Here is a 14280-nt window from a genome sequence, read left to right on the forward strand (position 1 = left end):
TTAACTGGGCGGTATAGGTGACTGAACTCATTAAGTACTCTATATAAACTTTTAAGATTCCACTGAGAGGGTGGAAATCGACTCCTCTTGCAGAGCCCAAGACAGGCCTCGTACTACGTGTTTCCCCGAAAATAAGATCTAGCCAGACAATCAGCTCTAATGCGTCTTGGAGCAAAAATTAATAGGAGACCTGGTCTTATTTTAGTAGAAGACCGGGAATATAATATAACATAATATAGTGTAATAATAATATCTGGTCTTAATTTACTATAAGACCAGGTCTAATATAATATATAATATAATATATAATATAATATAAAAACACTGGGTCTTATATTAATTTTTGCTCTAAAAGGCGCATTAGAACTGGTTGTCCAGCTAGGTCTTATTTTCGGAGAAACACGGTAAGTTCCCTTGCTTTTTACATCTGTTGTCTGCCGATCTGCAGTGGTCTGCTCTTTCTTCAGTCTCTCTTTGCCCTCTGTGTATGGGGGCCTGTGTCAGATTTCACCTGGGAAGCTCCCAAGATTTTGAACTAATACAAGTTCAGAAACAGACCCCTACATACACTTTCAACTACATGAAATTCAGGGGAGATAAGGCAATCTTTGCTAAAAATGTTGCTGGGGTAATTGGTATCCACGTGGGGGGGAGAATGAAGCTTGAGCCCTATATCACATCATATTCAAAAAATTAATTTGGGATAAATCATAGGCCTAAATGCAAAAGGGATAAAAACAAAGCTTGTAGAAAAAAATTGATTTTTTATGACGTTGAACAAAACACAAAAGCACTAACATTCATTAAATTCAGGAAGAAGTTCATGATTCTTGCACTTACTCTAAGTAGTACAAGATCAAGTAGTGAAGATCAAGCTAGATCTTCAGAATTTCCGTCATCATCCTGATAGTTAGTAAAATTGCCTTAACTAAAATATTTCTCTTCAGCTTTCAGCTTTTTATCAAAGGGCACTATAGGAAATCTGAAATTACTACTGCATTTGCTATAGTTGATTCTTTAACCAACACTTTGTGGTGTTTATTGTGGGTTGGGCAGTGTTCTAAACACTTTATAAATATTAGCTTATTTAATCCTCGTAACTCTACTGAGATAGATACTATTCAAAACTACATTTTACAGGGGTGGCCAGATGGCTCAGTTGGCTAGAGCCATCAAGGTTGCTGGTTCAATTCCACATGGGATGGTGGGCTGCACCCCCTGCAACTAAATATTGAAAATGGAGACAGGACTTGGAGCTGAGCTGCACCCTCCACAACTAATTTGAAGGACAATGACTTGGAGCTGATGGATCCTGGAGAAACACACTGTTTCCCAATATTCCCCAATAAAAAAATATAAAAAATATATAAACAGAAACAAGACAAAAAACTACATTTTGCAGAAGAAGATACAGTAGTCCTCCCTTATCCATGATTTCACTTTCCACAGTTTCCATTACCTACAGTCAACAGTGGTTGGAAAATATCAAATGGGAAATTCCAGAAATAAACAATTCATAAATTTAAAATATCCCACCTGAGTAGTGTGATGAAATCTCACACTGACCTGCTCCATCCCTCCCAGCATATGATTCATCTCTGTGTCCAGTGTATCTACCCTTTATTTAATTGTTTATTTTATTATTAGTTTCAGGTTACAAAACAACATGATTAGACATTTACACCCCTCAGAAAGTGATAGTGCCCCCAAGTCTATTACCCATCTGACATCGTACATAGCTATTAAAAAACCATTGACTATATTCATTATACTGTTCTTTACATCATGTGACTATATATATACAGAGGATGCCAAAAAAATGTATACACATTTTAAGAAACGAAAAAACTATTAAAATTGTAATACTCAATATATACTGATAACGAAAGATAAATACAAGTCACGTTTGACTTCTGCAATTACAGGAGATGTTCAAAGTGGTTACCATCAGCGTCCAGTCACTTCTGATTACGGAGACCTATTGCTTGAGCAATGTTGACCAAAGTGTCCACTTGTATACATGTTTTGGCACTTGCATACATTTTTTACACATTATAGTTGACATTCAGTATTATTTTATATTAGTTTCAGATGTACAGTGCAGTGATTAGGCACTTACATAATTGATGAAGTAATCCCCCTGATAAGTCCAATACCCATCTGACATGCTACATAGTCTTTATAACTTATTGATCATATTCCCCATACTGGGTTTCACATCCCCATGACTATTTTGTGACTACCAATTTACTTTCTAATCCCTTCACTTTCTACCCATCTCCAAACCCCCTCCCATTCAGCAACCATCAGTTTTTTTCTCTATGAGTCCATTTCTGTTTTGTTTGCTTGTTTATTCTGTTCTTTAGGTTCCACATATAAGTGAGATCACATGGTATTTGTCTTTCTCAGTCTGACTTATTTCACTTAGCATAATACCCTCTAAGTTCATCCATATTGTTGCAAATGGTAAGATTTTATTTTATTTTTTTAATGGCAGAGTAATATTCCATTGTATAAAATGTACCACCATTAATTTATCCAATGGTCTATTGAGGCATTTGTGTTGTTGCCTTATCTTGGCTATTGTCAATAGCACTGCAGTAAACATAGAGGTGTATATATTTTTTTGAATTAGTGTTTTGGATTTTGTTGAATAAATACCAAGGAGTGGAACTGCTGGGTCATAAGGTAAATGTATTTTTAATTTTTCAAAGAACCTCCATACTGTTTTCCATAGTGGCTCCACCAATTTGCAATCCCATCAACAGTGCACAAGGGTTCCCTTTTCTTCACATCCTTGCCAGCACTTATTTGCTGATTTACTGATGATGGCCATTCTGATAGGTGTGAGGTGATATCTCATTGTGGTTTTAATTTGCATTTCTCCAATGATTAATGACGTTGAGCATCTTTTCATATGTCTATTGGCCATCTGTATATCCTCTTTGGAGAAATGTCTATTCATGTCCTCTGTCCATTTTCAAATTGCATTGTTTGTTTTTTTGGTGTTGAGTTTGTTATCAATTTTGGATATTAACCCCTTATCAGATGTATTATTGGCAAATATCTTCTCCCATTCAGTAGGATGTCCTTTTGTTTTGTTGATGGTCTCCTTTGATGTGAAAAAACTTTTTAGTTTGATGTAGTCCCACATGTTTTTCTTTTGCTTGTCTTGCCCAATATCAGTAAAAATATTACTAAGGGTAATGTCTAACAGTTTACTTCCTACATATATTTTTAGGAGTTTTACGGTTTCGAGTCTTACATTTAAGTCTTTAATCCATTTTTAGTTATTCTTCTTTATGGCATAAGAAGGTGGTCCAGTTTCATTGTTTTGCATATATCTGTACAGTTTCCCCAGCACCATTTATTAAATAGATTGTCTTTACCCCAATGTAAATTCTTGCTTCCTTTGTCATAGATTAAATCACCATATAGACATGGATTTATTTCTGGGCTTCCTATTCTGTTCCATTGATCTATATGCCTGTTTTTATGCCAATACCATGCTGTTTTGATTACTATAGCCTTGTAGTGTAATTTGATATTAGGTAGCATGATACCTTGAGCTTTGCTCTTCTTTCTGACGATTGCCTTGGCTATTTGGGGTCTTTTATGGTTCCGTATAAATTTTAGAATGATTTGTTCTAGTTCTGTGAAAAATGCCATTGATATTTTGATAGGGATTGTGTGGAATCTACATATTGCTTTGGGTAGAATGACATTTTAACTATATTAATCCTTCCTACCCATACACGTGGTATATGTTTCCATGTATTTGTATCTTCTTTAATTTTTATCTTCAATGCTTATAATTTTCTGAGTACAGGTATTTTACTTTCTTGGTGAAATTTATTCTTAAGTATTTTAAAATATAATTGTAATTGGGATTGTTTTCTTAATTCCTCTTTCTGATAGTTCATTATTGGTGTTTAAAAATACAACAAATTTCTGAACTTTTATTTTGTATCCTGCTTCTTTACTAAATTTATTTATCAGTTCTACCGCATTTCCCCAAAAATAAGACCTCGCCGGACAATCAGCTGTAATGCACCTTTTGGAGCAAAAATTAATGTAAGACCTGGTTTTATTTTACCATAATATAAGACTGGGTATAATATAATATAATATAATATAATATAATATAATATAATATAATATAATATAATATAATAATATAATATAATATAATATAATATAATATAGTAATGTAATGTAATATAATAATATAATATAATGTAATGTAATATAATATAATAGTAATAATATAATGCTGGGTCTTATATTAATTTTTGCTCCAAAAGACACATTTGAGCGGATTGTTTGGTTAGGTCTTATTTTCAGGGACACATGGTAATAGTTGTTTGGCAGAATCTTTGGGGTTCTCTATATATAGTATCATGTCATCTGCAAATAATGACAATGTTACTTCTTCCTTTCCCATTTGGATGCCTTTTATTTCTTTTTCTTGTATGATTGCTGTGGCTAGAACTTCCAGTGCTATGTTGAGTAAAAGAGGTGAAAGTGGGCAACATTTTCTTGTTCCTGATCTTAAGGGGAATGCTTATAGCTTTTTCCCATTGAGTGATGTTTGCTGTTGGTTTATCATATATGGCCTTTATTATGTTGAAATATGTTCCCTCCATTCCCACTTTGCTGAAAGATTTTATCATAAATTAGTGCTGGATTTTGTCAAATGCTTTTTCTGCATCTATTGATATGGCCATATGATTTTTATTTTTCATTTTGTTAATGTGGTGTATCATGTTAATTGATTTGTGGATATTGCACCAACCGTGCATACCAGGAATGAATCCTACTTGTGCATGGTGTTTGATCACTTTAATGTATTGCTGAATTCAGTTCACTAATATATTGTTGAGGATTTTTGCATCTATGTTCATTAGGGATATCATCTATAGCTTTCTATTTTTGTAATGTGTTTGTCTGTTTTTCAAATCTGAGTAATGGTAGTCTTGTAAAATGAGCTTAGGAGCCTTCCGTCTTTCTGGATTTTTTTGAACAGTTTGAGGAGAATAGGTGTTAATTCTTTTTTGAATGTTTGGTAAAATTCACCTGTGAAGCCATCTGGTCCAGGACTTTTGTTTGTTGAGAGGTTCCTGATTACTGATTCAATTTTGTTGGTAGTAATCAATGTATTCAGATTTTCTGTTTCTTCTTGATTCAGCTTTGGAAGATTGAATGCTTCTAAGAATTTATCCATTTCTTCCAGATTCTCTAATTTGTTGGCATATAGTTGCTCGTAGTATTTTCTTAAAATGTTTTGTATGTCTGTTGTTACTTCTCTTTCATTTCTGATTTTATTTATTTGGGTCCTTTCTTTTTTTCTTGATGAGTCTGGTTAAAGCTTTGTCAATTTTGTTTATCTTTTCAAAAAACCAGCTCTTGGTTTCATTGATCATTTTTTGGGGGGGGTTGGGGGGAGGTCTCTATTTTGTTTATTTCCACTCTGATCTTTATTATTTTCTTCCTTGCACTCATTTTGGGCTTTGTTTGCTATTCTTTTTCCAGTTCCCCTAGGTTTAAAGATAGGCTGTTGATTTGTGAATTTTCTTGCTTCTTTAGGTAGGCCTGCATTGCTATGAATTTCCCTTTTAGGACTGCTTTTGCCATGTCCCATAAATTTTAGGTTGTTGAGTTTTCATTTTTGTTTGTCTCAAGGTATCTTTTGATTTCTTCCTTTACCTCATTATTGACCCATTCATTAGCATGTTATTTAGCCTCCATGTGTTTGTGTGTTCTTAAGTATTTTTCTTATAATTGATTTCTTGTTTTATATCAGTATGATCATAGAAGATACTTGATATGATTTCAATCTTCTTAAATGTATTGAGATTTGTTCTGTGGCCTAACATGTGGTCTATCTTGGAAAATGTTCCATGTGCCCTTGTAAAGAATATATATTCTGCTGCTTTGAGGTCAAATGCTCTAAAAATATTAAAGTCATCTGGTCCAGTGTGTCATTTAAGGCTGTTGTGTCCCTGTTGGTTTCCTGTCTGGAAGATCTGTCCATTGGTGTCAGGTGGGGTATTAAAGTCTCCTACTATGATTGTGTTACTGTTGACCTCTGCCTTTATGTGTATCAATGTTTATTTTATATATCTATGTGCTCCTATGTTGGGTGCATAAATGTTTACTAGATGATGTCCTCTTGTTGGATTGATCCTTTTATTATGTAATGTCCTTCTTTGTCTTTTATTACAGTCCTTATTTGAAAGTCTATTTTGTCCAATATAAGTATTGTTACCTCCGTTTTTTTCTTGTTTCCATTTGCGTGAAATATCTTTTTCCATTCATTTACTTTCTTTTTTTCCCCCCATTCATTTACTTTCAATCTGTGTGTGTCTTTTGATCTGAGATGGGTCTCTTGTAGACAGCATATGTATGGGTCTTGTTTTCTTATCCACAGCTACCCTGTCTTTTGACTGCAGCATTTAATCTATTTACATTTAAAGTGATTATTTATAGATATATAGTTATTGCCATTTTATTATTTACATTTTTGATCTTTGTTTGTTTTTCCTTTCTTCTGCTTAAAGAAGTCCTTTTAACATTTCTTGTAATACTGGCTTGGTGGTAATGAATTCCTTTAGCTTTCTCTTGTCTGGGAAGCTCTGTATCTCTCCTTCAATTTTAAATGACAACCTCGTGGGTGGTCTTGGTTGTAGGCCCTTGTTTTTCATTACTTTGAATATTTCCTTCCATTCCCTCTGGCCTGCAAAGTTTCTGTTGAGAAACCAGCTGATAGTCTTATAGGAGCTCCCTTGTGAGTAACTAGTTGGGTTTCTCTTGCTGCTTTTAGGATTCTCTCTTTGTCTTTAACCTTTGCCATTTTAATTACAATGTATCTTGGTGTGGGTCTGTTTGGGTTCATCTTGTTTAGGACTCTGTGCTTCCTGGGCTTATATGTCTATTTCCTTCACCAGGTTAGGAAAGTTTTCAGTTATTATTTCTTCCAATAGATTCTATATCCCTTCCTCCCACTCTTCTGATACTCCTATGATACAAATGTGGTTAAGCTTGGTGTTGTCCCATAGGTCCCTTAAACTTTCTTCATTGTTTTAATTCTTTTTTACTTTTGTTGTTCCAATTGGGTGTATTCTCCTACCTTGTCTTCTAAATCACTGATTCGATTCTCTGCTTCATCTAGTCTGTTGTTGTTTCTTTCTAATATATTCTTTATTTGAGTTACTGTTTTCTTTATTTATGACTGTTTCTTTTTTTGTGGTTTCTATGTCCTTTATACCTGCTATTTCTTAGTTGAAATTCTCACTAAGATCCTTAAGCATTCTTATAAGCGGTGTTTTAAACTCTGTCTCTGGTAGGTTGGTTGCCTCCATTTCATTTAGTTCTATTTCTGTAGGTTTTCCCTGTTCTTTCATTTGAGACATTTTTTGTTCCCTCATTCTGGCTGCCAGAATGTATTTGCTTCTGTGTATTTGGTAGATATCCTATGTCTCTCAGTTTTTGCTATTTGGCCTTATGCAGTTATGTGTCCTCTGTGGTCCAATGAAGCAGTTTCCCTGACTCTTGTGCATTGTTCTACAGTGTGTTGCGTGTGTTCTCCTGTTGTAGTTGAGCCTTGATTGCTTTTGGCCCATTAGTGGGTGGGATTGACTCCCAGGTTGACTGACTGTGAGGACTGGCTACGCCCACAGTGTATGAGCTGCTGTGTGGGGGCTGACTTCTCAGAGGAGGCTTCACCTTTGCAGGCTCTTGTGCCTGTTTAGACCCCCCTTTGGGTGTGTCACTTGTGGGACTAACCAGGTAGTGCTCTGGTGGTCTGAAGCTGGCCTTTGGGTGTGTTGTTTCTGGTATCTCTTGGGAGGGTCTTCTGTGCAGGGCAATTTCAGTCTTGCTTGTGACTAGCCCATGGCTACCTGGTAGGACCACAAAGCTATATGTGGTTGGCTGCTGCTTGTGCTGGACCTGGAGGCGTGTGGAGGCAGCCTCACTGTGAACTGAGGCTAGCTACCACCAATAGTGGGCCTGAGGCAGCTTAGCAAAAGGCTCAGAGGCCCCTAGGCCTATTGGTACCTGCTGGCTGCCTATAAGGCCCATCCATTAAAAGAGCCTCCTTAGATGTGCATGCTGGTCTAGTTGATCTGGTGTTGAGAGTGCCCTTGGTGATGCAGCACTAGCTGGGTGGGGTGGAGCCCTATGGAGTCACAATACGTGGCTGGTGGTTGTTTTACAAAGTTCATGCAGATTCAGTTCTTACACCAGTGCCCAGCCTGTGACCACTTTGCACAGTGCCCCAAGAACACTGCAGCCAGCTGCCACATGCCTCAGGCCAGCAAATCCCCAAAAGCTGCCCAAGAATGGCTGTGGTGCAGGTTTGGGTCACTGTCCACCACTAAAATCTCTCCAGGCTGTCACTGACTGATTGCTGCTGTAAAAGTCCTCTGATGATTGTGGGGCAGAGCCAGCCAACCAGGCACCCAGAGTGCGGGCCCCGGCAATGCAGCTCTAGGTGGGTCGGTGGCGGGGGGGGGGGGGGGGGGGGAGGGGGGGAGCGTCCAGGTTGCTAAGGGTTGTGGTTGGTGGTTTCTACAAAGTCAATGCAGTTTCGGCTCCCGCACTGGTGCTGGGCATGTAACCACCCTGCAAAAATGACCTGAGAACATCACAGCCAGCCACTGCCTTTCTCAGGCCCTCAGGTTCTCAAGAGCTGCACAAGAGATGTGCTCGTCTTGGGTTACTACCCACAAGTAAATGTTTCGCAGGCCATCACAGGCTATCTGCCCACTTCAAACACACTTCTGCCAGCAGCCCAGCAGTCAAGAGTCTCCCAGGTGATGTAGTAACTGCTATACGGATTCAGGGACTCAGGGCATCTCCAAGGTGGTGCGCATGCGTGGATTCCACCAGACAATTGCAATCCCTGACTTGGCCCTTTGCGGGAGGGCTCAGCACTGAAAAGATGGCACCCTCCTGTAGGCCACACGTGTGCAGGCTCCACACAGGGACAACAATGGCTCCTGTCACTCCAGCTCCCACATTGATGCCACACAACTCAGTCCTTCCCTGCACATCCCTGGGCCCAAGCTCTTGCCCCTCCTCCAGAGACCAGGTGAGTGCCCACCAGCGAGTCCACGTGCCAGCTCTGGGTTTCCAGTTGCTCTCTGCTCCACTGGGAAGGGCAGACAGAGTCCTTGCTGATTTTCACTGCCAGATGCCATGGGGACTCATCTTCCTGGCACAGGACGCCTGGGCTGGGGAGCCTGGTATGGGGCTGGGACCCCACCCTCTTCTGGGGGGAACCTCTGCCACTGAGGTGTCCCTCCCGGTGTTCAACCTCTCTCTGAGGGTTTGGGGCCAGCCCGTTTCACATCTCTGTCCCTCCTACCAGTCTCGATGTGGCCTTTTCTTTATATCCTTAGTTATAATGGTTCTGTTCAGCTAGTCTTCAGATGATTCTTGAGGTTGATTGTTCTGTAATTTATTTGTAATTTTGGTGTGATCCTGGGATGCAGTAGGCATAACGTTTACCTAATACACCATCTTGGACTACTTTCAGTATCTACCTTTTATACACTACCCGTCGGTAAGTTGCTTAGTAGCTGTCTATGCCTCAGTTATCATACAGCGTTCGGTACTATCTGCAGTTTCAGGAATCCTCTGAGGGGCACAGTACATATCCTACAAGGATAAGGGGGACTACTGTACTGATAAAGAGACATTATACAAATTGACCACAGTCCCAGGGTTGGGATTTGAATATAGCCATAACAAAATACTACAGCCTGGGTGGCTTAAACAGAAATTTATTTCTCATAGTTCTGGAGGCTGGAAGTCCGAGATCAAGGACCAGCAGGGTTCAGTTTCTGGTGAGAACTTCCTCCCAGCTTGTACATGGCTGCCTTCTTGCTGGGTCCTCACATGGCCTTTTCTTGGAGTTCATGGAGAGAAAGCCAGATCTCTGGTATCTTCTTTTTTCACAAGGACACTAATCCTTTTGGATCAGGTCCCTACTCTTATGACCTCATTTAACCTTCCTTACTTCCTTACTGCATATATAGCTACACTGGGGGTTAGTGCTTCAGTATATGAATTTGTGGGGGGACACTCAATTCATAACAGTCAGTCTGGCTTCAGAGTCCATACAGAACCACTTATTTTAAGGCCCACATGAAAACTTTAAGAAATTGGTGCAAGGACAGACTAGCATATGAGCACACTCTCCTCTCAAAATGTGTGTATGTGTTTGTAACAATTCAATAATAGCACTGGGACATAGGCCTCTGTATCCCAGAAGTTTTTGAAAATTCTTGGTAGAGAGCAAATGAAGTTGGAGGAACTAGTATAGTAAACAACTAAAAACTTAGGAGCAAACTACCACATTGTGAAATACTCCAGAGTATTCAAGTTCAGGGACACTAAATATAGGAGGTCTTTCTTATGCCAGTATAATTAGTGAAGCAAAAACCTAGTTACAGAGAATCACTTACAGTGGGGGGAGGAGGAGGGAGAGGGGAAGGGCAGAGGAGAATTCCATAATGGGGAAAAAGTCTGGTTGGTACTTGATCTTCAACGATTATGAAAGCTATGAAAATGAGTATTACATTTATAGTTAATAAAATTCTGGTTATAATTGCAACTATGCTAATGGTTAAAAGGATACTAACTGAATCACCCCTTTTCCTTTTTTGGTATAATCTTTCTGATGAAACAGTGTGATAGCGTAATACAATAGCCTTCATTCCATACTTCGGTTTTGTAACCTATTCATCCCTCTGACCTTCTATTTAATGATATCTGGCCTTAAGGCAATTTGAAACAACGGCCTCGGGTAGGGTAGGAAGGAATGATGTCATAGTCCTATAGATCTGAGAAAGGAGTAACAAAGTTTATCTTTTCTCCCTCAATCTTATCTCCTGCTGTCTTCTATTTCCTGGGGCAGAGAATCAGATTGCAGGCCACAGCTGGAGGGGATGTCTACTTTCAGCTAGGCCTCCTTTAGCTGGATGCATGTTACAAGAAATAACCAACATATTTCAACAGCTTGAATTTTTCCCCTACCATTTTCCATAATACTACACTTCCGTAGGTACCTGGTTAGTGTCTCAATGTGCAAGGTAACAATTTATCATATTTTAAGGGTCATCTGAACCCAATTCTCTATCTCTTTCACCTTGCCAATTCCACATTCTAGGATGTGCTACTTGAAGCACCCCACTTCCTTTAATTACACTCTGTACAAAGTCAGCATGTGTTTGGCTGCAAATAACAGAAAATCCAGCTAAAAGTTGCATAATGAATAGGGAAATTTATTTTCTCACATAAATCCAGAATAGGTTAGGCTTCAGACATGGTCTATCAGGACTGCAGGCTTACTTCTTTGTAGTTCTCTTGGTTCTGTCTTTCTCTGAGTGTCAGTTTCATCTTCAGCACAGTGGCAAGATTGTTGTGGCAATTCCAGGCATCCCAGTCAGACAAAGTTCTCTAGAGCAAGAAGCATTATCTCTTCAGAAGTACATCTCATAAGCCAAAATTGAGCTACATACACACTGCCAAGTCAATCACTGAAAAGAGAACGAAATGACCAGCCTGACTTAGACCAGGGAAGATGAAATGTTGGAGTGTTACCTATAATCATTAGTAAGCATTAATTAAAAAACAAAAATGTGGACAAAAGGATGAATCAGAGTTATTGTATTTAAAAACAGATTGCAAACAAAAAAGTGGACAGGCTGTAAAATAGAATATCCACAGCTGAAGATCAAATTAGTGAGCCTGAATATCAGGCTGAGAGACGCTAGGATGATCCTGTCTAAAATTCACCACTAAAAATTTAAATGAAGAAAAGTGTAAAAGGAAAATTAAGAAACGGAGGATAGATCTAGTTCATCTGATAAGAGTTCCAAAAGTAGAGAATGGAGAGAAATAAATAAAGAAATATTGGAAGACAATTTTCCTAGGGTTGAAAGAGACATCAGTTTTCTAATTGAAGAGTTTCATGGAATGCAAAACAAGATGTAAAAAATTTACAGTTGAACTACATCAAAGTAATATCTTGGAATTTTAAATTTAATGGAACTTTAGCTTTATTTCTATTGAGGAATGAGGAACTAGCAAAAACAGATTATCTACAAAAGAAAGAGAATCAGACTGGCATCCGATCTGTCACACTAACACTGGATGCTAAAAGTTTCTGCAACATCTCAGGGAAATAATTTTGACCTTAGAATGCCATACTCAGTGTGTTAAAGTAGAGTTGTGTTCCCTTGGCCTTCTTGCTTTGACTGAAATGTGGCTCTTTCCCGGGGTAAATATGATTGCCCTGCAGCCCTCTCAAGTGATGCCTATTTTCTCCCCATGTACCACGGCCTGGGGTTTATTAGGTGTCATTCTTGATTTTCATTTTCACTTTCAGACCATTCTTGTTGCCTCCTTAATACTACACAGCTTTGACTGTCATGTCGTCAGACTCTATCACTCACTTCTCCCTGTTGCTGTTATTTACTGATCTCTGAGTTATTCTTTTCCTTTCACCCTCCTCAGCATACTCTACTTCCTACCCCTTCTTGTAAGATTTTAATTCATGGCTCACTATCACTCTCCTATTTCTATCTTGATTTCAACATCCTTGTGGATGATTCTTCAGATCTTGGCTTCTTTGTTTCTTGACCACTTTTCCCACGATCTCATTCTCCACCTCATCTCAGCTACTGATGCTCTTGCCAAACCCTGGACTTTATCAACCACAATTCCATAATCCCCCTTTAAGCCCCAATTTAAAGCAGATTACTTATACTACTCCTTGAAACCCCTCCCCATAAGTTTGCAGCTCACTCCCTCCTACTACCTTTTTCATTATAATCACTCCCTCACTCCCTTATATACATGTTTAACTGCTGTGTCAGCTTCTTGCTTTCTTTTACTCACTTGAAAAAACCAACACTCTGTTTCGACTCAAACTCCCAAAACACTAAATCCACTCTATGCCTACATCCATAGAACTGAACACTACTGCCACATGCAATTTCCCTGCACTTCATGACCACTTATCTCTTGTGGGCCCTTAAGGCTGCCCAACAATTACACTGCCATATTTCACCAAATCTAAAACATACACATTTCACACTTAGTAGCTCTGAAACGAGGATGTGTCTTCCACGTGCCACTGTGGCATGTCCTATTTAATTTGCAGGGTTTTCCCTTTGTTAGTGGAACCTGGAATAACGGTGTGTCTCACAATCACTGGCATCTTAGATTTGATCAAGTATAGCGCAATTCTCCAGTCATTTTCATTCTCTAACACGGTCATCTAATACTGTCCTCCTCTCAGACCTCCCTTCCTGTATTAGTCGCTGGAGCTACCAACGCTGCCATCATGCTGTGTCCTCACATGGTCTTTCCTGTGTGCTCGCATATCTCCTTGTGTATCCAAGTTTCCTCTTCTCACAAGGACATCCGTTATACTGAATTAGAGCCCACACTAAAGGTTTCACAGTTACTTAATTATCTCTTTAAAGACCTTACTCCAAAAATACTCACATCCTGAGGTACTGGGGTCTAGAACTTCAACATATGAATTCTGAGGGGACACAACTCAGCCCATAACGCTATCTCATCCTAAATTTCAGTTGATGACTTTTCCCCATTTCACAGATGGAGAAATAAGAGAAATTCCAAAGCTCTTACCTTTCACTAACCGTCTCCATTTCATGAACATTTTTCCTGTTACTATGGATAAACTATCTGTACTCTTAGAAAATCCCTTCTTGCCAAACAAAGAGCCTCCCTCCAGCTCATACCTCTCTCCTGCATTAATTTTTTCCATTATAAGCTCCAAGGGGTCCAGAGTTTTTTATTTTGTTCTTCTCTACTCCCAGCATCTAGAATTGTGTCTGGTATGTTGTTCAAACTCAATATTTAGTGAACAAAGGCTGATTTTATATATACATAGATATTTTATATATACATTTATATTCTCTATATACATATATATCATAAATATATCCATTTGTATATAACATGAATGGATGTACTAGAAGGGAAACCCTTCACTGGAAGTAGAATTATAACAGTATATTAAGATAATAAAATGGAACAAAATTAAGTCAATCATTCCAAGAAAGGCAGAACCTTCATAAAAACAAGAAGTAGGTAGTTAAAGAGATGCAGTTGCCTGAAGAGAAAAGTCTCATTGCTCATCTCCATCGTCATGTAAGAATGACAAAAGAGATTCAGATAGAACCATGGCTGAGCAAAAAACTCACTTACTGGCAAGATAGGGAGTCTCTGCTATCCTCT

The 14280-nt window shown here is 38.6% G+C and overlaps 1 protein-coding gene across 3 annotated transcripts in view; it reads right to left on the reverse strand.

Moving 5' to 3' along the window:
• The window catches only part of MPLKIP (M-phase specific PLK1 interacting protein), a 74756-nt gene that overhangs the window by 45212 nt on the left and 15264 nt on the right, over positions 1–14280 (reverse strand). The window contains exon 2 of one of the 3 annotated variants that reach the window (XM_019710236.3): positions 11271–11466. The exons of the other annotated variants lie outside the window; for them this stretch is intronic. Within the exon in view, the coding sequence (XP_019565795.1) occupies positions 11341–11466 (126 nt within the window). The 3' untranslated portion in view covers positions 11271–11340. Of the gene's footprint in view, positions 1–11270; positions 11467–14280 lie in introns of those variants that run through there. 3 annotated transcript variants of the gene reach the window in all.

The sequence above is a fragment of the Rhinolophus sinicus genome, chromosome 4 (assembly GCF_057876585.1).
Source record: "Rhinolophus sinicus isolate RSI-liver-muscle chromosome 4, RSI-T2T, whole genome shotgun sequence".
NCBI classification, from domain to species: domain Eukaryota; kingdom Metazoa; phylum Chordata; class Mammalia; order Chiroptera; family Rhinolophidae; genus Rhinolophus; species Rhinolophus sinicus.